We start from the raw sequence: 26,338 nt of genomic DNA, 5'->3' as shown, positions 1-26,338 counted from the left end.
AATATCATAAAACTAATATCTTAGATTATAATGATGCCACTTGTTCTCCCAATAAATATACGGTAACTATGATTTTCTGGTTGTATTTGCAGGAAGGAAAATGCCTCTATGTGGTCCTGCTCATGGCCTTATATTGGTGCACAGAAGCGCTGCCTTTGGCAGTAACCGCTATGCTGCCAATAGTACTATTCCCTTTCATGGGAATCCTGCCTTCCAGCAAAGTCTGTCCCCAATACTTCTTGGATACAAACTTTCTATTCCTTAGTGGACTTCTTATGGCAGCTGCTATTGAACAGTGGAATCTGCACAGAAGAATTGCCTTGAAAGTGCTTATGTTGGTGGGAGTTCAGCCTGCTCGGTAAGGGCTGTCTTTTACAAATACTGTATTATAGTTAAATCATTGTAGATAGGGCACAGTATTAACTTATATACAGTGGCATGTAAAAGTTTGGGCACCCATGGTTAAAATTACTGTTATTGTGAACAGTCTTGCAAGTGGAAGGTGAAATGATCTCTGAAAGGGCTATCGTTAAAGATGAGACATTTCCTTTGTATTTTGGTATGATGCAAATGTTTGGGCATCCTTGAAGATTTGTGGGCTCAGATAACTTTAACCAAGGTTTCAGACCGTAATTAGCCTGATAGGCTTATGACTTGTTCACTATCATTGTTAGGAAAGGCCAAGTGATGCAAATTTCCCATGTTTATAAAAACCCAGCCTCCTTTGTTCTTTTAGCTTTTTGAAGTTGCCCTTTCCTCAGTTTGAAATGTAATTTAGGCTACGTTCACATTTGCGTCTTTGGACGCAGCGTCGTCGCCGCAACGCACGACGGATGTGAAACGCACGCAAAAATGCATTGTTTTGTGACGCATGCGTCCATTTTTGGCTTGATTTTGGACGCAAAAAAAATGCAACTTGCTGCGTCCTCTGCGCCCTGACGTTTGCGCCAAAAATGATGCATGCGTCACAAAACGCAAGACAACGCATGTCCATGCGCCCCCATGTTAAATATAGGGGCGCATGACGCATGCGTCACCGCGGCTGCGCCCGACGCAGCCCCGCAAAACGCTAATGTGAACGTAGCCTAAGAAATGGCAGTTAACAGGAACAGTGGAGGTCAAGATAAGGTTTGGAAGACCAAGCAAAATTTCAGTGAGAACTGCTGGCAGGAATGCTAGAGAGACAAATCAGAACCCCCATTTGATTGCAAAAGACCTTCAGAAAGATTTAGCAGACTCTGGAGTTGTGGTACCTTGTTTTACTGTTCAGATAAACTTAGTTATATTCTTGTGCATAAGGGGCTGTATTATAGTAGTTATATTCTTGTATATAGGGCCAGTATTATAATAGTAATATTCTTGCACATAGGGGCAGTAGAATAGTAGTTATATTCTTGTATATAGGGGCAGTATTATAGTAGCTATATTCTTTTATATAGGGGCAGTATTATAGTAGTTATATTCTTGCACATAGGGGGCAGTATTATAGTAGTTATATTCTTGTATATAGGGGCAGTATTATAGTAGTTATATTCTTGTATATAGGTGACAGTATTACAGTAGTTATATTCTTGTATACAGGGGCAGTATAATAGTAGCTATATTCTTGTATATATGGGGCAGTATTATAGTAGTTATATTCTTGTTCATAGGGGCAGTATTATAGTAGTTATATTCATGTATATAGGGGCAGTATTATAGTAGTTATATTCTTGTATGTAGGGGCAGTATTATAGTAATTATATTCTTGTATATAGGGATAGGGGGCAGTATTATAATAGTTGTATTCTTGTATATAGAGGCAGTATTACAGTAGTTATATTCTTGTTAATCTTGTACATAGGGGGATAGTATCATAGTGGTTATATTATCATACATAAGGGACAGTAGTATTATAGGTGTTATATTCTTCCCCTTAGGAGGCAGTATTACAGTAGTTATAGTCTTGTTCATAGGAGGTATGGGAACTGTGTACGCAAAGCAGTCTATCTTTAATCAAGATTATTTTCTGATTTATTTTACATTTTTAGATATCTTGCAGCACTAAAGATTGAATTTAGTAGTGGACATACCCTTTAGTCTACAATAATCTGATCAATGAAATAGTCTGTTCCTAACACCCAACAGAGTAAATATACTTTTCTTTCATTCCAGGCTCATACTAGGCATGATGATAACAACAGCGTTCTTATCTATGTGGCTGAGTAACACTGCATCCACAGCAATGATGCTTCCTATTGCTAACGCCATTCTTAACAGTCTATATGGTGAAAAATTTAGCAGGGAGAATGCTATGAAAAGCCCCGACAACTCCCCAGGTAATTTTTGGTGGATGACCGGATAAACATTACAACAGCTAGCTCCATTTGACCACTATTCCTACAGCATTAATACAGTGTTCCAATTTCTAATGGAGGTTCTAATGCACCCAGTGCCCTGGACACCAGTACTTGTTGGACATACTGTAACCAGGTTTTCAATCTTTGGACATGAACAAGCAGCAAGTAGAGATCTTATATAGTGAGCAGCTAAAACATAATTTAAGGGTGAAATCTGCATATCATTATGATTAAAAGGATGGTCTGGGACTTTAACATTCATGACCCACCAACTTTATGCAGTGGTCTGGACCCCATACATCAAATAGTCATGACCTAAGGTTGTCCGCCAATGTTATATTCTCTAAGTGCTGTGGCCTTTTAGTTCTAAGTTAGGACCTAATGGGATCTTTGCCCGTGGATGCCAGATATGCTCTCCACTACAAAGCCATTGTCAGGTCATTGCATTAAGATAAAAGTTAAAAAAGAGGACAAGAAGATGCAAATTTTTTTTTTGTTATGAAGAGGGACCGTAAGATAAGAATAGGACTTGTCTATAAGTTATGATCAAAGTCCCCTGTGCTGTTCTCTATGTTGTTAATGGACAATCTGGAGGATAGACCTTTAACCCCTTAGTGACGGAGCCAAATTTTTGAAATCTGACCAGTGTCACTTTATGTGGTAATAACTCTGCATCGCTTCAACAAATCCCAGTGATTTTGAGATTGTTTTTTCGTGACACATTATACTTTATGATAATGGTAAATTTAGGTCAATATGTTTTGTGTTTATTTATAAAAAATATCAAAAATTTGAGAACAATGTTAAAAAATTAGCACTTTTCAAAATTTGAATGATTATCCCTTTAATCCAGATGGTCATACCACAGCAAACCATTAATAAATAACATTTCCCACATGTCGGCTTTACATCAGCACCATTTCTAAAACGTTATTTTATTTTGTTAGCATTTTAGGAGGTTTAAAAATGTAGCAGCAATTTTTCATTTTTTCAAGGAAATTTACAACATTTATTTTTTTAGGGACCTATCCAGGTTTGAAGTGGCTTTAGGGGTCTCATATATTGGGAAACCTCCAAATGTGATATCATTTTAAAAACAGCACCTCCTGTCATATTGAAAACTGCTGTCAGGTAGTTTATTAACCCTTCAGGTGCTTTACAGGAATTAATGCAAATTGGTATGACAGAAATGAAAATGTGCATTTTTACCACCTCAATGCCTCTAACTTCTGAACAGGTTACAACAGCCGTCAGACTCTAAGGCCGCTATTTGGTCGTGAAGTGCCATGGCAAATATCAGGACCACAAAATCATGATCTGAGGGCACCAACTGGGAAAAGGTGGGAGCCCCCACACTCTGTTAACCATTTATAATGATGTAGTCACTATTGACAGCAGCATCTAAGGGGTTAAACAGATATGTACGATGCCAACACTGATCGTGGCTGATGCAGCAAGTTGTCAGCTATAGTGTACAGCTGAAAGCTGCTGGATTGTCACCTGTATGGGGAGGATATTCTCCTATATCTCAGGTCAGTTAAAAGACGTATTGGCGGTCATTAAGGGGTTAAACCTAAAGAAAATAAACTCACTTATTTTTAAAGAGCACCTATCACCAGTCTGTGGCTGCCTTCTTTATTTAATAAGAGTTGGTAGCCCCAGATTAGTGATTTTGCTAAATATATTGCAAAAAGTGCTCATATAAGTAACCCTAATGTCCCCCAAAAAAGCTCAACTTTCTAGCAAAAGTCACTCCCGAACTTCGGGGTTGCAGATCCTACGCAGATCCTACAACTCCCCACGAACACAGCACTGCGTACTTTACCAATCAATTACTGAGTGGAGACCACTTGTTAAAGAAGTCCTCCTCCCATCAACGTTTTTATCCTCTTAACATATTGCAGTCATCATATTATATAGCAATGTGTACTTACAATTGCTTATTTTGCCTTTCCACTCAGTAAATTCTTCTCTTTTCTCTGCTCTATGTAGAAACAAGAAGTATCTTTTCCCTGCATGAATCATTTCACTTTTTATATCCTATGTAACCTAAGAGAACATATGAAGATGTGTAGATAAATGATAAATTATTGCTTGTCGCAGATGTATTTTTCTTTTCTTTATTATCCAGCTACATTACAGGAGAATGGTTTACACCAGGTCCCTACAGAACTGCAGCTGCTCACCTGCGTTGAAGAGTAAGTAATTTATTCATAGCTGTCAGCAGTCTGGATTTTTACAAAACATTTAAGACAAGGAATCATATATTTTTTTTTAATTTTTCAAAGCTAGTTTAAATATTGCCCGAACAGTCTAATATATAAGGAGGCCTCCAGATTCTTGCCCAGAAGGGTCAGCCAGTGTGAATTTTGTTTTTCGGGAGATAAGCCACTGCTTAAAACCTTTTGGCAGAGGCTTTCACTGGTCTTCCCATAGAAAACACATGAACGTGGACTGCTGAATGAACGCTCGTCTGTCAGCCATCAGATGTGTATGATGTCTATTGCCACCTTTAGTTTAGCAGAGAAAAGTGTTTTCTCTGAAATGGGTTTAAAATAGGTCTGGTTGCCACAGTGGGGAAAAATGTCTGGGATTTGGTTTTGCATTGAATAAAAAAAGAGAAAAGGCATTTTAAGTGTGTTATCCCCTATTTAAGACACAGCGAGCAAAGGATTGTATATGCTCACCTGCCTGGGTTTTGACCTAGCACAACTCCATACTTATAAGAATGAAGGGCTGCTGCTCTGACCGCTGACCCACACACCGGTGGGAAGAAACGTATTCAAACCTAACAGGAAGAAGAGCAGTGATTACCGGATGCTGCCACAGAGTGAAGACAAGAACATACGTTCTCTGGATCTTTAATAATACAATGACTCCCTCATCAGGCTTAGTATGTTATACAGAGCTACCTCCCTTATATAAGGGAGGTTAGTAACTTATATACAGCTTAAAACAATAAATAAATGATTAAAACCAATGTGGAGGTTCATACTGTGTATAGGGGCTGTGTGGTGGCTCATACTGTATATCGGGGACTATGTGAGAGCAGAGCTGTGTAGCGGCTCATGCTCTATATAGGGGGCTGAATGGAGGCTCATTCTGTATATTGGAGTTTATGGGGGAACTCATGCTGTATATAGGAAGCTGTGAGGGGGCTCATACTGTACTGTATATAGAGGGCTGCGTGTAGGCTCATGCAAAATATAGGGACTGTGTGGGGGCTCAAACTGTATATAGGAGGCTATGTGTGGGCTCATATTGTATATAGGGGGATGTTGGCATACTTAATTCTGCTTAATATGAACTGATAATATATATATATATATAATGATAAATATAATTGGCATTAATATGTTAATTTTAATATTGAGCAGAATTAATTTCAGCCTATTGGTTCGTCCCTCCAGTAGAATCATAGAATGATAGATTTGGAAGGGACCTCCTGGGTCATCTGGTCCAACTCCCTGCTCAAAGCAGGATTCACTAAATCATCCCAGACAGATGTCTGTCCAGCCTCTGTTTGAAGACTTCCATTGAAGAAGAACTCACCACCTCTCGTGGCAGCCTGTTCCACTCATTGATCACCCTAACTGTCAAAAAGTTTTTTCTAATATCTAATCTGTGTCTTCTCCCATTAAAGGGAACCTGTCACCTGAATTTGGCGGGACCGGTTTTCGGTCATATGGGTGGAGTTTTCAGGTGTTTGATTCACCCTTTCCTTACCCGCTGGCTGCATGCTGGCCGCAATATTGGATTGAAGTTGATTCTCTGTCCTCTGTAGTACACGCCTGCGCAAGACAAGATTGCCTTGCACAGGCGTGTACTACGGAGGACAGAGAATGAACTTCAATCCAATATTGCGGCCAGCATGCAGCCAGCGGGTAAGGAAAGGGTGAATCAAACACCTGATTGCCTTGCGCAGGCGTGTACTACGAAGGACAGAGAATGAACTTCAATCCAATATTGCGGCCAGCATGCAACCAGCGGGTAAGGAAAGGGTGAATCAAACACCTGAAAACTCCACCCAAATGACAGAAAACCAGTCCCGTCAAATTCAGGTGACAGGTTCCCTTTAAGTTTCATCTCATTGCTTCTAGTCTTTCCTTGTGCAAATGAAAATAAAGATGATCCTTCTACAATGTGACAGCCCTTGAGATATTTGTAAACAGTTATTAACCCCTTAAGCCCCAAGGGTGGTTTGCACATTAATGACCGGGCCAATTTTTACAATTCTGACCACTGTCCCTTTATGAGGTTATAACTCTGGAACGCTTCAACAGATCCCGGTGATTCTGACATTGTTTTCTCGTGACATTATTGGCTTCATGATAGTGGTAAAATTTATTTGAAATTACCTGCGTTTGTGAAAAAAAATGGAAATTTGGCGAAAATTTTGAAAATTTCGCAATTTTCCAACTCTGAATTTTTATGCCCTTAAAGGGAACCTGTCACCTGAATTTGGCGGGACTGGTTTTGGGTCATATGGGCGGAGTTTTCAGGTGTTTGATTCACCCTTTCCTTACCCGCTGGCTGCATGCTGGCTGCAATATTGGATTGAAGTTCATTCTCTGTCCTCCATAGTACACGCCTGCACAAGGCAAGATTTAAATCACAGAGATATGTGACACAAAATACTTAATAAGTAACATTTCCCACATGTCTACTTTACATTTACATTTTTGTTAGGGAGTTATAAGGGTTAAAATTTGACCAGCAATTTCTCATTTTTACAACACCATTTTTTTTAGGGACCACATCACATTTTAAGTCATTTTGAGGGGTCTATATGATAGAAAATAACCAAGTGTGACACCATTCTAAAAACTGCACCCCTCAAGGTGCTCAAAACCACATTCAAGAAGTTTATTAACCTTTCAGGTGTTTCACATGAATTTTTGGAATGTTTAAAAAAAATGAACATTTAGCTTTTTTCAGAAAACATTTCATTCAGCTCCAATTTATTTTATTTTACCAAGGGTAACAGGAGAAAATGGACACAAAAAGTTGTTGTACATTTTGTCCTGAGTACGCTGATACCCCATATGTGGGGGTAAACCACTGTTTTGGCGCATGGCAGAGCTCAGAAGGGAAGGAGCGCCATTTGACTTTTCAATGCAAAATTGACTGGAATTGAGATGGGACGCCATGTTGCGTTTGGAGAGCCCCTGATGTGCCTAAACATTGAAATCCCCCACAAGTGACACCATTTTGGAACGTAGACCCCCTAAGGAACTTATCTAGATGTGTGGTGAGCACTTTGACGAACTAAGTGCTTCACAGAAGTTTACAATGCGCCGTAAAAATAAAAAATCATATTTTTTCACAAAAATGAACTTTTTGCCCCCAATGTTTTATTTTCCCAAGGGTAAGAGAAGAAATTGTACCCCAAAAGTTGTTGTGCAATTTGTCCTGAGTACAATGATACTCCATATGTGGGGGAACCACTGTTTTGGGTGCATGGCAGAGCTTGAAAGGGAAGGAGCGCCATTTGAAATGCAGACTTAGATGGGTTGGTCTGCAGGCGTCATGTTGCATTTGCAGAGCCCCTGATGTACCTAAACAGTAGAAACCCCCCACAAGTGACCCCATATTGGAAACTAGACCCCCGCAAGGAACTTATCTAGATGCGTTGTAACAACTTTGAACCCCCAAGTGTTTCAGTACAGTTTATAACGCAGAGCCGTGAAAATAAAAAATCATTTTTTTTTCACAAAAATTATTTTTAGCCCCAGTTTTGTATTTTTCCAAGGGTACCAGGACAAATTGGATTCCAAAAGTTGTTGTCCAATTTGTCTTGAGTACGCCGATACCCCATATGTGGGGGGGATCCACCGTTTGGGTGCATGGCAGAGTTCAAAAGGGAAGGAGCGCCATTTGGAATGCAGACTTAGATGGAATGGTCTGCAGGCGTCACGTTGCATTTGCAGAGCCCCTGATGTACCTAAACAGTAGAAATCCCCCACAAGTGAACCCATATTGAAAAATAGACCCCCCAAAGAACTTATCTAGATGTATTGTGAGAACTTTGAACCCCCAAGTGTTTCACTACAGTTTATAACGCAGAGCCGTGAAAATAAAAAAATCATTTTTTCCCACAAAATTTTTTTATAGCTCCCTCAAATTTTTATTTTCCCAAGGGGAACAAGAGAAATTGGACCCCAAAAGTTGTTGTCCAATTTGTCCTGAGTACGCTGATACCCCATATGTTGGGGTAAACTCCTGTTTGGATGCAAGGGAGAGCTCGGAAGGGAAGGAGCACTGTTTTACATTTTCAACGCAGAATTGGCTAGAATTGAGATCGGATGCCATGTCGTGTTTGGAGAGCCCTGATGTGCCTGAACAGTGGAAACCCCCAATTGTAACTGAAACCTTAACCCAAACACACCCCTAACCCTAATCCCAACCACACCTCTAACCCCAACACACCCCTAACCCTAATCCCAACCCTAACCACACCCCTAACTCCAACACACCCCTAACCCTAATCCCAACCATAACCCTAACCACACCCCTAACCCTGACACACCCTTAACCCTAATCCCAACCATAAATGTAATTCAAACTCTAACCCTAACTTTAGCCCCAACCCTAACTGTAGCCCTAACCCTAACTTTAGCCCCAGCCCTAACCCTAACTCTAGCCCCAACCCTAACTGTAGCCCTAACCCTAGCCCCAACCCTAACCCTAGCCCTAACCCTAGCCCTAACCCTAGCCCTAACCCTAATGGGAAAATGGAAATAAATACATTTTTTTTAATTTTATTATTTTTCCCTAACTAAGGGGGTGATGAAGGGGGGTTTGATTTACTTTTATAGTGGGTTTTTTAGCGGATTTTTATGATTGGCAGCTGTCACACACTAACAGACGCTTTTTATTGCAGAAAATAGTTTTTGCGTCTCCACATTTTGAGAGCTATAATTTTTCCAGATTTTGGTCCACAGAGTCATGTGAGGTCTTGTTTTTTGTGGGACGAGTTGATGTTTTTATTGGTAACATTTTCGGGCACGTGACATTTTTTGATCGCTTTTTATTCCGATTTTAGTGAGGCAGAATGACCAAAAACCAGCTATTCATGAATTTCTTTTGTGGGGTGCGTTTATACCGTTCCACGTTTAGTAAAATTGATAAAGCAGTTTTATTCTTCGGGTCAGTACGATTACAGCGATACCTCATTTATACAATTTTTTAATGTTTTGGTGCTTTTATACGATAAAAACTATTTTATAGAAAAAATAATTATTTTTGAATCGCTTTATTCTGGGGACTATAACTTTTTTATTTTTTCGCTGATGATGCTGTATGGCAGCTCGTTTTCTGCAGGAGAAGATGATGTTTTCAGCAGTACCATGGTTATTTATATTTGTCTGTTTGATCGCGTGTTATTTCACTTTTTGTTCGGCGGTATGATAATAAAGCGTTTTTTTGCCTCTTTTTTTTTTTTTTACGGTGTTCACTGAAGGGGTTAACTAGTGGGACAGTTTTATAGGTCGGGTCGTTACGGACGCAGCGATACTAAATGTGTGTACTTTTATTGTTTTGTTTTTTTATTTAGATGAAGAAATATATTTATGGGAACAATATATATATTTTTTTCTTTATTTAGGAATTATTATTATTTTTTTTTTACACAACTAAATATTTTTTTTTTTACATTATCACATTGTCCCGGGGGGGACATCACGTTATAGTGACATATCGCTGATCTAACACTTTGCAGAGCACTGTGTCAGATCAGCGATCTGACGTGCACTGCTGCAGGCTTACAGGCGCTTGTAAGTCACCTCCCTGCAATACCCGGAAGTAGCCCCGCAGCCATTTTGGATCCGAGGCCTGCAGGGAGGAGACGCTCGGCACAAAGTGAGCACATCGCCTTGTATGGAGGGTCTCGGGGAAGCCCGCTGGGAGCCCCTCCCTGCGCGATGCTTCCCTATGTCCCCGGAAAGCTGCGATCATGTTTGATCGCAGTGTTCCGGGGGCTAATGTGCCAGGAGCGGTCCGTGACTACTCCTGGCACATAGTGCCAGATGTCAGCTGCGATAGTCAGCTGACACCCGGCCGCGATCGGCCGTGCTCCCCCTGTGAGCGCGGCCGATCGTGTATGATGTACTATCCCGTCGGTGTTGTTAGCCCTATTCCTCCCATTCTGCATATGCTTTTTCATTTTTATTGCCCAGATGTAGTACTTTGCATTTTTCAATGTTAAAAAACATTCTGTTAGTTGCTGCCCACTGCTCCAGTTTATTTATATCTTTTTGAATCCTCTCTATCTCTTCTCTAGTATTAGCTATCCCTCCTAGCTTTGTGTCATCAGCAAATTTAATCAGTTACCCTCATTTCCTTCATCTAAATCATTGATAAAGATGTTGAACAATACAGGACCCAGGACAGATCCCTGTGGTACCCCACTTGAGACATTCTTCCAACTGGACGTGCAGCCATTTATGACCACTCTTTGGGTCCGATCACTAAGCCAGTTATGAATCCACCTAACAGTTGCCTTGTCCATTCCATACTTAGTCATTTTTTCAATAAGGATTGTGTGAGATACTTTGTCAAATGCTTTGCTGAAGTCAAGATATACTACATCTACAGCAGTTCCCTGATCCGCCCAGTCAGTGATTCTGTCATAGGAAATTAAGTTAGTCTGACATGACTTATTAGTACAGTCATGGTATCTCATGTGGACCCTCAGGAAAATTAATCGCTCACTCTTGATGTGTAATATATGTATATGATGGATTTTAAATTATTTATAAAAAATAAAATATTTATATATTTGTGAACTCCTTTTAATTGCAGATCTGCTAGGAACTTGAGACCCTATCTTGGGTTTTCATTGGTTTCATTTAACCCTTCAGGTGCCACTGTGTATAGCTTAACTATCTGTTGGTTTTAATTGTTTATAGGCTGTGTATAAGTTACTTCCATCCCCTGTATAAGGGAGGAGACTCTGTATAACTTACCCTACCTGATGGAGTCAACCCAACTTCAAAGTATGTTGTATGAATAAAAATCCAGAGAAAATTTACCCTCGTCTTCAGTTCACCACTCTTTTTCCTGTTTGGTTTGAATAGGATGTTTTTGTACTGTAATGGAAATAACTTTGTCATGGAAAAGATAAAACTTTTTGTGGCCTAATTTAGGGTATGGTCATACTGAGTTTTTTTGAGTAGTATTTGGAGCAGAAACTGAGCGGAAACTCTCCAAATCCTCCTTAATACTTGAAGTTTATGCAAATAAGAATTATGGTTAGGTTATATGCGCATGACATCTTTTAAATGCCAGCGTACACGCATCATTTGTGGAGCAGAAAACACTTCCAGAAAATGCCGGTGTTTTCCCGGACTGGTCATTTCTGAAGTCTTTTTGGACATCTTTTGTGTTGACTTTTTACATTCTATACATAAGATAGTGGCGGCTTCAAAGTGGAAGTCGCCAGAATAATGGATTGCTTACTTGTTAAAGGGCTTCATGGACTTTAAAGCCTGAAAGGTGTTTTCCCATGAGCAAAGAGTAATTTTAATCAATAGATCTTGAAATAATATAATAAGTTCCACATAAAATGTTCCTGTGCTGGGATAATCTTTTAAATGTGCCCCTGCTCTGTACTGTGTAATGACCGTGTCTGACTGTACAGGGACATGGTCTGATCATAGCACAGCTCCTGGGCAGGGAAGAAAGCAAAAGAGGATACAGACATTACAGCGCGGCATCACAAATGATTCTTCTTGTGAGTTAAAACATTAATAATAATAATAATAATAATAATTTTATTTATATAGCGCCAACATATTCCGCAGCGCTTTACAAATTATAGAGGGGACTTGTACAGACAATTGGCATTACAGCATAACAGAAATACAGTTCAAAACAGATACCAGGAGGAGTGAGGGACCTGCTCGCAAGCTTACAAACTATGAGGAAAAGGGGAGGCACGAGAGGTGGATGGTAACAATTGCTTTAGTTATTCGGACCAGCCATAGTGTAAAGGTACCGTCACACTTAGCGACGCTGCAGCGATACCGACAACGATCCGGATCGCTGCAGCGTCGCTGTTTGGTCGCTGGAGAGCTGTCACACAGACCGCTCTCCAGCGACCAACGATGCCGGTAACCAGGGTAAACATCGGGTAACTAAGCGCAGGGCCGCGCTTAGTAACCCGATGTTTACCCTGGTTACCATCCTAAAAGTAAAAAAAAACAAACAGTACATACTTACCTACAGCCATCTGTCCTCCAGCGCTGTGCTCTGCACTCCTCCTGTACTGGCTGTGAGCACAGCGGCCGGAAAGCAGAGCGGTGACGTCACCGCTCTGCTTTCCGGCTGACCGACGCTCACAGCCAGTGCAGGAGGAGTGCAGAGCACAGCGCTGGAGGACAGACAGCGGTAGGTAAGTATGTAGTGTTTGTTTTTTTTTACTTTTAGGATGGTAACCAGGGTAAACATCGGGTTACTAAGCGCGGCCCTGCGCTTAGTTACCAGATGTTTACCCTGGTGACCAGTGAAGACATCGCTGAATCGGTGTCACACACGCCGATTCAGCGATGTCTGCGGGGAGTCCAGCGATCAAATAAAGTTCTGGACTTTCTTCCCCGACCAGCGACAGCACAGCAGGGGCCTGATCGCTGCTGCCTGTCACACTGGACGATATCGCTAGCGAGGACGCTGCAACGTCACGGATCGCTAGCGATATCGTCTAGTGTGACGGTACCTTAAGGCTCGGGTGTTCATGTAAAGCTGCATGAACCAGTTAACTGCCTAAGTATGTAACAGTACAGACACAGAGGGCTATAAACTGCATAAAGTGTATGAGAACATGATATGAGGAACCTGATTATGTTTTTTTTTGTTGTTGTTGTTATTTTTTTATGATAGGCCACACAGGGATCGTTAGGTTAATGTGTTGAGGCGGTAGGCCAATCTGAACAAATGAGTTTTTAGGGCACGCTTAAAACTGTGGAGATTGGGGATTAATCGTATTAACCTAGGTAGTGCATTCCAAAGAATCGGCGCAGCACGTGTAAAGTCTTGGAGACGGGAGTGGGAGGTTCTGATTATTGAGGATGCTAACCTGAGGTCATTAGCGGAGCGGAGGGCACGGGTAGGGTGGTAGACTGAGACCAGAGAGGAGATGTAGGGTGGTGCTGAGCCATGGAGTGCTTTGTGGATGAGGGTAGTAGTTTTGTACTGAATTCTGGAGTGGATGGGTAACCAGTGTAATGACTGGCACAAGGTAGAGGCATCGGTGTAACGGTTGGTGAGGAATATGATCCTGGCTGCAGCATTCAGCACAGATTGGAGCGGGGAGAGTTTGGTAAGAGGGAGGCCGATTCGTAGAGAGTTACAGTAGTCCAGACGAGAATGAATAAGTGAAACAGTAAGAGTTTTTGCAGAGTCGAAAGTAAGAAAAGGGCGAATTATAGAAATGTTTTTGAGGTGCAGATTAGAAGAGCGAGCCAGTGATCGGATGTGGGGGGTGAATGAAAGTTCGGAATCAAGGATGACCCCAAGGCAGCGGGCATGTTGCTTTGGAGTAATGGTGGAACCGCACACGGAGATGGCAATGTCAGGCAAAGGTAGGTTAGTAGAGGGAGAGAACACGAGGAGTTCAGTTTTTGACAGGTTCAGTTTCAGATAGAGGGAGGACATGATGTTAGAGACAGCGGTAAGACAATCACTGGTGTTTTCTAAAAAGGTTGGCGTGATAACAGGAGAAGAGGTGTATAATTGGGTGTCATCAGCATAGAGGTACTGGAAACCAAATCTACTGATTGTTTGTCCAATAGGGGCAGTATACAAAGAGAAGAGGAGGGGGCCTCATCAAAATGATTATGACATCATCAGTCCATTATTACATCATCAGTTCATTATGACATCATCAGTCCATTATGACATCATCAGTTCATTATGACATCATCAGTTCATTATGACATCATCAAAATGATTATGACATCATCAGTTCATTATGTCATCATCAGTCAATTAATACATCATCAAAATGATTATGACATCATCAGTCGATTATGACATCATCAGTCCATTATGACATAATCAGTTCATTATGACATCATCAGTTCATTATGACATCATCAGTCCATTATGACATCATCAGTCCATTATGACATCAAAATGATTATTACATCATCAGTCCATTATGACATCATCAGTTCATTATGACATCATCAAAATGATTATGACATCATCAGTTCATTATGACATCATCAGTTCATTATGACATCATCAAAATGATTATGACATCATCAGTCCATTATGACATCATCAGTTCATTATGACATCATCAAAATGATTATGACATCATCAGTTCATTATGACATCATCAGTTCATTATGACATCATCAAAATGATTATGACATCATCAGTCCATTATGACATCATCAAAATGATTATGACATCATCAGTCCATTATTACATCATCGGTTCATTATGACATCATCAGTCCATTATGACATCATCAAAATGATAATGACATCATCAGTCCATTATGACATCATCAGTCCATTATGACATCATCAAAATGATAATGACATCATCAATTCATTATGTCATCATCAGTCAATTAATACATCATCAAAATGATTATGACATCATCAGTCCATTATGACATCATCAGTCCATTATGACATAATCAGTTCATTATGACATCATCAGTTCATTATGACATCATCAGTCCATTATGACATCATCAGTCCATTATGACATCAAAATGATTATTACATCATCAGTCCATTATGACATCATCAGTTCATTATGACATCATCAAAATGATTATGACATCATCAGTTCATTATGACATCATCAGTTCATTATGACATCATCAAAATGATTATGACATCATCAGTTCATTATGACATCATCAGTTCATTATGACATCATCAGTTCATTATGACATCATCAAAATGATTATGACATCATCAGTCCATTATGACATCATCAGTTCATTATGACATCATCAAAATGATTATGACATCATCAGTTCATTATGACATCATCAGTTCATTATGACATCATCAAAATGATTATGACATCATCAGCTCATTATGACATCATCAGTTCATTATGACATCATCAAATGATTATGACATCATCAGTCCATTATGACATCATCAGTTCATTATGACATCATCAGTCCATTATGACATCATCAAAATGATTATGACATCATCAGTCCATTATGACATCATCAGTTCATTATGACATCATCAGTCCATTATGACATCATCAAATGATTATGACATCATCAGTTCATTATGACATCATCAGTTCATTATGACATCATCAGTTCATTATGACATCATCAAAATGATTATGACATCATCAGTCCATTATTACATCATCGGTTCATTATGACATCATCAGTCCATTATGACATCATCAAAATGATAATGACATCATCAGTCCATTATGACATCATCAGTCCATTATGACATCATCAAAATGATTATGACATCATCAGTCCATTATTACATCATCGGTTCATTATGACATCATCAGTCCATTATGACATCATCAAAATGATAATGATATCATCAGTCCATTATGACATCATCAGTCCATTATGACATCATCAAAATGATAATGACATCATCAATTCATTATGTCATCATCAGTCAATTAATACATCATCAAAATGATTATGACATCATCAGTCCATTATGACATCATCAGTCCATTATGACATCATCAGTCCATTATGACATCATCAGTCCATTATGACATCAAAATGATTATTACATCATCAGTCCATTATGACATCATCAGTTCATTATGACATCATCAAAATGATTATGACATCATCAGTTCATTATGACATCATCAGTTCATTATGACATCATCAAAATGATTATGACATCATCAGTCCATTATGACATCATCAGTTCATTATGACATCATCAAAATGATTATGACATCATCAGTTCATTATGACATCATCAGTTCATTATGACATCATCAAAATGATTATGACATCATCAGCTCATTATGACATCATCAGTTCATTATGGCATCATCAAATAATTATGACATCATCAGTCCATTATGACATCATCAGTTCATTATGACATCATCAGTCCATTATGACATCATCAAAATGATTATGACATCATCAGTCCATTATGACATCATCAGTTCATTATGACATCATCAGTCCATTATGACATCATCAAATGATTATGACATCATCAGTTCATTATGACATCATCAGTTCATTATGACATCATCAGTCCATTATGACATCATCAGTTCATTATGACATCATCAAAATGATTATGATATCATCAGTTCATTATGACATCATCAGTTCATTATGACATCATCAAAATGATTATGACATCATCAGTTCATTATGACATCATCAAAATGATTATGACATCATCAGTCCATTATTACATCATCGGTTCATTATGACATCATCAGTCCATTATGACATCATCAAAATGATAATGACATCATCAGTCCATTATGACATCATCAGTCCATTATGACATCATCAAAATGATAATGACATCATCAATTCATTATGTCATCATCAGTCAATTAATACATCATCAAAATGATTATGACATCATCAGTCCATTATGACATCATCAGTCCATTATGACATAATCAGTTCATTATGACATCATCAGTTCATTATGACATCATCAGTCCATTATGACATCATCAGTCCATTATGACATCAAAATGATTATTACATCATCAGTCCATTATGACATCATCAGTTCATTATGACATCATCAAAATGATTATGACATCATCAGTTCATTATGACATCATCAAAATGATTATGACATCATCAGCTCATTATGACATCATCAGTTCATTATGACATCATCAAATGATTATGACATCATCAGTCCATTATGACATCATCAGTTCATTATGACATCATCAGTCCATTATGACATCATCAAAATGATTATGACATCATCAGTCCATTATGACATCATCAGTTCATTATGACATCATCAGTCCATTATGACATCATCAAATGATTATGACATCATCAGTTCATTATGACATCATCAGTTCATTATGACATCATCAGTCCATTATGACATCATCAGTTCATTATGACATCATCAGTTCATTATGACATCAAAATGATTATGACATCATCAGTTCATTATGACATCATCAGTTCATTATGACATCATCAGTCAATTATGACATCATCAAAATGATTATGACATCATCAGTTCATTATGACATCATCAGTCAATTATGACATCATCAAAATGATTAGGACGTCATCATTTCATTATGACATCATCAGTTCATTATGACATCATCAGTTCATTATGACATCATCAGTCCATTATGACATCATCAGTTCATTATTATCATTGATTAAAAACAGGCACGGAAATGTTTTATCTCACCAAAAGAATCAGCTGTGATCCCGTGCTGTGCTGTCTGTATACTCTTTTCCTTGCCCCCTGCCCAGGAGCTGTGATATGATCAGACCATGTTCCTGTACGGTCAGACACGGCCATTATACATTACATAGCAGGGACACATTTATAAAATTATCTCAGCACAGGGACATTTATATTAAACACATCCAATTCTGGAACTTATTATTACAAGATCTATTCATTAAAATCAAGTTTGTGGGAAAACCCCGTTAAGCAGTTAAAAGAAGATACAAAAGACAGAACATTTGCACAAGTCATTTTAAACCCTTAACGACCAGAGGTATTTTTGGTTTTGCGTTTTCATTTTTGCTCCCCTTCTTCCCAGAGCCATAACTTTTTATTTTTTGGTCTAAAGGGCCACGTGAGGTCTTGTTTTTTGTGGGATGAGTTGTACTCTTGAACAACACCATTGGTTTTACCTTGTCGAGCTGACATTTTTAATGATACCATTTTGATGCAGATATGATCTTTTGATCGCACGTTATTGCATTTTAATGCAATGTTGTGGCAACCAAAAAACATAATTCTGGCGTTTTAAATTTTTTCTTGTTACTCCATTTAATGATCAGGTTAATTCTTTTGTTATATTGACAGATTGGGCAATTCTGAACATGACAATACAAAATATGTGTTTGTTTGATTTTTTTTTATTATTGTTTTATTTTGAATGGGGCAAAAGGGGGTGATTTGAACTTATATATTTTTTTTCTTTTTTTTACATTTTTTAATGGGAAACTAAAAGCTGCTCTTGTCCGATCAGTCCTGCTACATACAGGCGATGATCAGATCACCTGTATGTAGCATAATTGCTTACTTGCTATGAGCGCCGACCAATCTGGAAATGACAACCATAGAGGTCTGCAGGAGACCTCTGGTTGTCATGCCAACCCATCGGTGACCTGCGATCACACGTTTGGGGTCACCGATGGGCGGATTTCTGGCATCTGGCATGATTGCCGGAAGTGCATGTTAAGTGCCGCTGTCTGAGTTTGACAGCGGCTGTTTCGGGCACGTGTCAGCTGTTCAAAACAGCTGACATGTGCCGGGAAAGATGTGGGCTCACCGCCGGAGCCCACATCAAAGGGAGTGTGTCCGACATCGGTGTACATTTATGCCTGATGTCGGAAAGGGGTTAACATTGCAGTGCATTCTTTTTTTTAATATTTTTCAAGTGTTTTTTTTCAGGCTGGTTCCTGGCGGAATCTGCTTAAAAAAGACATGTGCACATACCTTAGCTAAGAAAATGGCAAACACCTAATTTCAGGGTTGCCAACTTTCCACAAATACATAGACAGTCAATATGTGTAGGATACTTGTTTTCCCTTTCCATTAAAAAATGTTTTGAACTGTCCAGAAAAAAACTAAAAAATCAAGTTGGAAACAAAACTTCAGTTAATTTACCCTAAAATTGTCAAAAACAACAGTAGTATATATAAGTATATCAGAACTTTAACATCAAAATTGAATTGGTGTGGACCAAAATCATAGAACATCCACCATCAACAAACAGAAGACCCAAAGTTGAACAGGAGGACTCCAAGGCTGCCGTCACACTCGCAGTATTTGGTCAGTATTTTACATCAGTATTTGTAAGCCAAAACCAGGAGTGGAACAATAAGAGGAAAAGTATAATAGAAACATATGCACCACTTCTGTATTTATCACCCACTCCTGGTTTTGGCTTACAAATACTGATGAAAAATACTGACCAAATACTGATAGTGTGACGGCAGCCATTACTTTATAACAGTGCCTGCAGCTTTGTGAGCATCGTCCTATTGCAATTTGCTTCATGTATGGCGGTATGCTTGTGTAAACAATGAAGGGGATGCGGCTCCTACATTCTGTTGTACAGTGGGGGTCCCTGAGATTGTGTTCCCACCAATCAAAAAACGATGACTTACACAGGTGCAGGGCTTGTTACAAAACAGAGGTCGACCACATGATAACAAGCCGTGCAGCTATGTGAGCATTGCAAAGACAGATGTTTCTATTCAATGAAAGTCAGCAAATTTTTTTAAAATGTGGGAAGAATGAAAAGAAAGAAAATATCAATAACTTTTTAACCCATGGTAAATGAGTAAAGTAATATTCTCATCATAGCTATTTATGGCCAGTTGTAGACATCTCAAAAATATCTAATATATATCCGAAAAGATTGCTGTGGTGGGGTAAGCCAGAATCATGTTTTCTATGGGTTTCCCTATTGTTTTCAGGCTCGGACTGGCTCATAGGGTAACAGGGGAATCCCCCGGTGGGCCCCTGTGCATACTCAGGGCCCCCAACCCCACTGTATGGGCAGTACTTGGTATAATTCCATTGATTCACTCTGTATAGAAAATGCAGCATCTCATCATTCATTAACCAAACTACCCAGTTTATTATTATACTAGATGGTGGCCCGATTCTAACGCATTGGGTATTCTAGAATATGCATGTCCACGTAGTATATTGCCCAGCCCACGTAGTATATTGCCCAACCTTGTAGTATATTGCCCAGCCACGTAGTATATTGCCCAGTCACGTAGTATATTGCCCAGTCACGTAGTATATTGCACAGCCCACGTAGTATATTGCCCAGTCACATAGTATATTGCACAGCCCACGTAGTATATTGCATAGCCCACGTAGTATATTGCATAGCCCACGTAGTATATTGCCCAGTCACGTAGTATATTGCACAGGCCACATAGTATATTGCCCAGCCCACGTAGTATATTGCCCAGTCACATAGTATATTGCCCAGTCACATAGTATATTGCCCAGCCACATAGTATATTGCCCAGTCACGTAGTATATTGCCCAGTCACGTAGTATATTGCCCAGTCACATAGTATATTGCTCAGTCACATAGTATATTGCCCAGTCATGTAGTAATTGCCCAGCCACTTAGTATATTGCACAGCCACATAGTATATTGCCCAGCCACGTAGTATATTGCCCAGCCACGTAGTATATTGCAATATTGCACAGCCACGTAGTATATTGCCCAGTCACGTAGTTTATTTCCCAGTCATGTAGTATATTGCCCAGCCACATAGTATATTGCACAACCACGTAGTATATTGCCCAGCCACGTAGTATATTGCACAGCCATGTAGTATATTGCACAGCCACATAGTATATTGCACAGCCACGTAGTATATTACCCAGCCACGTAGTATATTGCCCAGTCACGTAGTATATTGCCCAGCCATGTAGTATATTGCCCAGTTACGTAGTATATTGCCCAGTCACGTAGTATATTGCCCAGCGACGTAGTATTCAGCACAGAGCCATGTAGTATATTGCCCAGTCACGTAGTATATTGCCCAGCGACGTAGTATATTGCCCTGTTACGTAGTATATTGCCCAGCCATGTAGTATATTGCCCAGTTACGTAGTATATTGCCCAGTCACGTAGTATATTCCCCAGCCACGAAGTATATTGCCCAGCGACGTAGTATTCAGCACAGAGCCACGTAGTATATTGCCCAGTCACGTCGTATATTGCCCAGTCACGTAGTATATTGCCCAGTTACGTAGTATATTGCCCAGCCATGTAGTATATTGCCCAGTTACGTAGTATATTGCCCAGTCACGAAGTATATTGCCCAGCGACGTAGTATTCAGCACAGAGCCATGTAGTATATTGCACAGCCACGTAGTATATTCCCCAGCCACGAAGTATATTGCCCAGCGACATGGAATTCAGCACAGAGCCATATAGTATATTGCACAGCCACGTAGTATATTGCACAGCCACATAGTATATTGCCCAGCCACGTAGTATATTGCCCAGCCACGTAGTATATTGCAATATTGCACAGCCACGTAGTATATTGCCCAGTCACGTAGTTTATTTCCCAGTCATGTAGTATATTGCCCAGCCACATAGTATATTGCACAACCACGTAGTATATTGCCCAGCCACGTAGTATATTGCACAGCCATGTAGTATATTGCACAGCCACATAGTATATTGCACAGCCACGTAGTATATTACCCAGCCACGTAGTATATTGCCCAGTCACGTAGTATATTGCCCAGCCATGTAGTATATTGCCCAGTTACGTAGTATATTGCCCAGTCACGTAGTATATTGCCCAGCGACGTAGTATTCAGCACAGAGCCATGTAGTATATTGCCCAGTCACGTAGTATATTGCCCAGCGACGTAGTATATTGCCCTGTTACGTAGTATATTGCCCAGCCATGTAGTATATTGCCCAGTTACGTAGTATATTGCCCAGTCACGTAGTATATTCCCCAGCCACGAAGTATATTGCCCAGCGACGTAGTATTCAGCACAGAGCCACGTAGTATATTGCCCAGTCACGTCGTATATTGCCCAGTCACGTAGTATATTGCCCAGTTACGTAGTATATTGCCCAGCCATGTAGTATATTGCCCAGTTACGTAGTATATTGCCCAGTCACGAAGTATATTGCCCAGCGACGTAGTATTCAGCACAGAGCCATGTAGTATATTGCACAGCCACGTAGTATATTCCCCAGCCACGAAGTATATTGCCCAGCGACATGGAATTCAGCACAGAGCCATATAGTATATTGCACAGCCACGTAGTATATTGCACAGCCACATAGTATATTGCCCAGCCACGTAGTATATTCCCCAGCCACGAAGTATATTGCCCAGCGACGTAGTATTCAGCACAGAGCCATGTAGTATATTGCCCAGCCACGTAGTATATTGCACAACCACGTAGTATATTGCACAGCCATGTAGTATATTGCACAGCCACATAGTATATTGCACAGCCACGTAGTATATTACCCAGCCACGTAGTATATTGCCCAGTCACGTAGTATATTGCCCAGCCATGTAGTATATTGCCCAGTTACGTAGTATATTGCCCAGTCACGTAGTATATTGCCCAGCGACGTAGTATTCAGCACAGAGCCACGTAGTATATTGCCCAGTCACGTAGTATATTGCCCAGTCACGTAGTATATTGCCCAGTTATGTAGTATATTGCCCAGCCATGTAGTATATTGCCCAGTTACGTCGTATATTGCCCAGTCACGTAGTATATTCCCCAGCCACGAAGTATATTGCCCAGCGACGTAGTATTCAGCACAGAGCCATGTAGTATATTGCACAGCCACGTAGTATATTGCACAGCCACATAGTATATTGCACAGCCACGTAGTATATTACCCAGCCACGAAGTATATTGCCCAGCGACGTAGTATTCAGCACAGAGCCATGTAGTATATTGCCCAGCCACGTAGTATATTGCACAACCACGTAGTATATTGCCCAGCCACGTAGTATATTGCACAGCCATGTAGTATATTGCACAGCCACATAGTATAGTAACATAGTAACATAGTAACATAGTTAGTAAGGCCGAAAAAAGACATTTGTCCATCCAGTTCAGCCTATATTCCATCATAATAAATACCCAGATCTACGTCCTTCTACAGAACCTAATAATTGTATGATACAATATTGTTCTGCTCCAGGAAGACATCCAGGCCTCTCTTGAACCCCTCGACTGAGTTCGCCATCACCACCTCCTCAGGCAAGCAATTCCAGATTCTCACTGCCCTAACAGTAAAGAATCCTCTTCTATGTTGGTGGAAAAACCTTCTCTCCTCTTGCACAGCCACGTAGTATATTACCCAGCCACGTAGTATATTGCCCAGTCACGTAGTATATTGCCCAGCCATGTAGTATATTGCCCAGTTACATAGTATATTGCCCAGTCACGTAGTATGTTCCCCAGCCACGAAGTATATTGCCCAGCGACGTAGTATTCAGCACAGAGCCACGTAGTATATTGCCCAGTCACGTAGTATATTGCACAGCCACATAGTATATTGCACAGCCACGTAGTATATTACCCAGCCACGAAGTATATTGCCCAGCGACATAGTATTCAGCACAGAGCCATGTAGTATATTGCCCAGTCACGTAGTATATTGCCCAGCGACGTAGTATTCAGCACAGAGCCACGTAGTATATTGCCCAGTCACGTACTATATTGCCCAGCGACGTAGTATATTGCCCAGCGACGTAGTATATTGCCCAGCCACATAGTATATTGGCCAGTTACGTAGTATATTGCCCAGACACGTAGGTATATAACTCTGCCCACGCAGTATTTAGCAGTGTGTGCACCATATCCCTGTTAAAGAAAAATAATTAAAATAAAAAATTGTTATATACTCGTCCCTAGGATCCAGCGAGGCTGTGTGATGCAGTCGCCATCTTCCGTTCCCAGGATGCATTGCGAAATTACCCAGATGTCTCGCGAGACCACTAAGTCTTCTGGGTAAGTTCGCAATGCATCTCTGGGAACCGAAGATGGCGGCTGGCGCGAGCGCATCGTCCGACGACGGAAGGTGAGAATAGCAGGTTTTTTGTTTTTTTATTATTTTTAACATTAGATCTTTTTACTATTGACGCTGCATAGGCAGCATCAATAGTAAAAACTTCACACAGCGTTAATAGCAGCGGTTACGGAGTGCGTTACCCGGGGCATAACGCGGTCCGTTACCGCTGGCATTAACCCTGTGTGAGCGGTGACTGAAGGGGAGTATGGAGCGGGCGCTGACTGCGGGGAGTATGGAGCGGGGAGTATGGAGCGAGGAGTATGGATCGGGCGCCGGGGACACTGACTGCGGGGAGTATGGAGCGGGCACTGTGACTGCAGGGGAGTAGGGGAGGGACTAATCGGACTGTGGCTGTCGCTGATTGGTCGCGGCAGCTATGACAGGCAGCTGGCGAGACCAATCAGCGACTTGGATTCCATGACAGACAGAGACCGCGACCAATGAATATCCGTGACAGACAGACAGAAGGACAGAAAGACGGAAGTGACCCTTAGACAATTATATAGTAAATAGAGATATAGGTAAATTTGTGAATGAGGGTAGTGTAATATTTGTATGCAGGTGAAAAGTGGGCCCCCCAATGTCAATGTTACTGGTGGGCCCTTAGTACCCCAGTCCGACACTGATTGGGTTTGTCTGTTTTTTTAAATGTAATGTGTCATCATCAGTAAATGACCTGTTGTTTAAATTAGATTTACATCATAAATGCAGTTTTCAAACATTAAAAAAAAAACAGGAAAAAACAGAAATCTTGAAATTCTTACACTGGCCACTAGGCCTTATTCTAGACACATACTTCCTATTCTTCTATGAATGGAGCATGCTCTAATCTGAGCAAAGGTCATTGTGGATGGAGGGGGAGAAGGTGAGCTGTGACGGACCATCACTTATGGTGAATGGTGGATCCTGTATTATCAGTTGTTCAGAGACTGCCAAAAAGTCATCTGTACAGAAAATGAAGTGTAAGGCTAGTGTGTGGTTTAGTGACCAGTGTGAAAATAACACTATTTCTGTTTTCTTTTATATTGATAGTAAGATGGAAATTAAAAAATAAGTATTAAATTTTTCTGGAAAAATACATTATGCTTAAAAACCTGATTTAAACAATAGATTTTTCTTCGATGAGACATTCCCTCTAAAAGAAGAAACTAGTGACGTGTAGTTTTCCTGTCATGTTGGTGGATCTGAGAATGAATGCAGCAGGGACATTTCTATAGAATCTAGATAAAGATTTTACGTCTATACTTTATAGAGGCTATAGAGCTTTTTCTTCACTCATTTATCCACTGACCAGTTGTTTGTCAGCCAAGCCAATGACTAATTCCATTCTTCTACCCATATAATCAGCATACTGAGATAGATGGTAAACTATTGGTAAGACTCATACTTCTTGTTGCTGTTGCATACTGCTGTCCTCCTACCATAGAGTTTTGTGAACATAACTAATAAAATCTATGTGTCATCATTTCTAAAGCAAAGAAGCCCAAGAGAAGGTGGATATACCCACTGAGAATCATGCGGATATGGAGAAAGAGTGTGAATATCAAAACAGGATCTGGAAGGCGTTTCTTATCTCTATCCCATACTCAGCCAGTATTGGAGGAACCGCCACCCTCACTGGGACGGCACCAAACCTCATTCTTCTTGGACAACTAAGGAGGTGTTGTATATGCAATAATTCTTAAAGGGAAGCGATCATCAGAATATGGCTTATTGCAGGGGTGTCAAACTGCATTCCTCGAGGGCTGCAACCTGTCATGTTTTCAGGATTTCCTTGTACTGCACAGGTGATAATTTAATCACCTACACACATAATGATTGCAGCACCTTGTGCAAAGCTAAGGAAATCTTGAAAACACGCATGGTTTGCGGCCCTCGAGGAATGCAGTTTGACACCCCTGGCCTATTGTTAAAAATAGGTTTCGGTGTTAAAGAGAACCTGACAGCATGATTTTGTAATATAAAGTACAGACATGGCTGTAATGGCGCTGTAATACAGATTACACTGATACCTTTTGGTGAAGAAATCGACTTTGTTGTTCTACTTTATTCACAATTTGACATTTTCTGCTAATGTGATTTGGGGGGAAAGGGGCAGGACTGTACATTGGGTCTTCTCCTCCATAGCTCTGATACCCCGGCCCCCTCGCCAGAATCCTGTCTGTGAACCCCGGCCCCTCCGCCTGCCTCCGGTCTGTGAATGTCAGGTCACTGCTGAGAAT

At 40.3% G+C, this 26,338-nt stretch overlaps 1 protein-coding gene across 1 annotated transcript in view; it reads left to right on the top strand.

The window, feature by feature from the left end:
• The window catches only part of SLC13A3 (solute carrier family 13 member 3), a 62,960-nt gene that overhangs the window by 12,631 nt on the left and 23,991 nt on the right, over positions 1–26,338 (top strand). The window contains exons 2-5 of the mRNA XM_069755674.1: positions 93–358; positions 2,155–2,318; positions 4,471–4,537; positions 25,591–25,776. Coding sequence (XP_069611775.1) covers positions 93–358; positions 2,155–2,318; positions 4,471–4,537; positions 25,591–25,776 — 683 coding nt within the window. The remainder of the gene's footprint in view (positions 1–92; positions 359–2,154; positions 2,319–4,470; positions 4,538–25,590; positions 25,777–26,338) is intronic.

Source organism: Ranitomeya imitator, chromosome 2, assembly GCF_032444005.1.
Source record: "Ranitomeya imitator isolate aRanImi1 chromosome 2, aRanImi1.pri, whole genome shotgun sequence".
Taxonomy (NCBI): Eukaryota; Metazoa; Chordata; class Amphibia; order Anura; family Dendrobatidae; genus Ranitomeya; species Ranitomeya imitator.
Note: the sequence above shows the minus strand (reverse complement) of the source record. Positions and strands in the feature narration are given on the sequence as shown.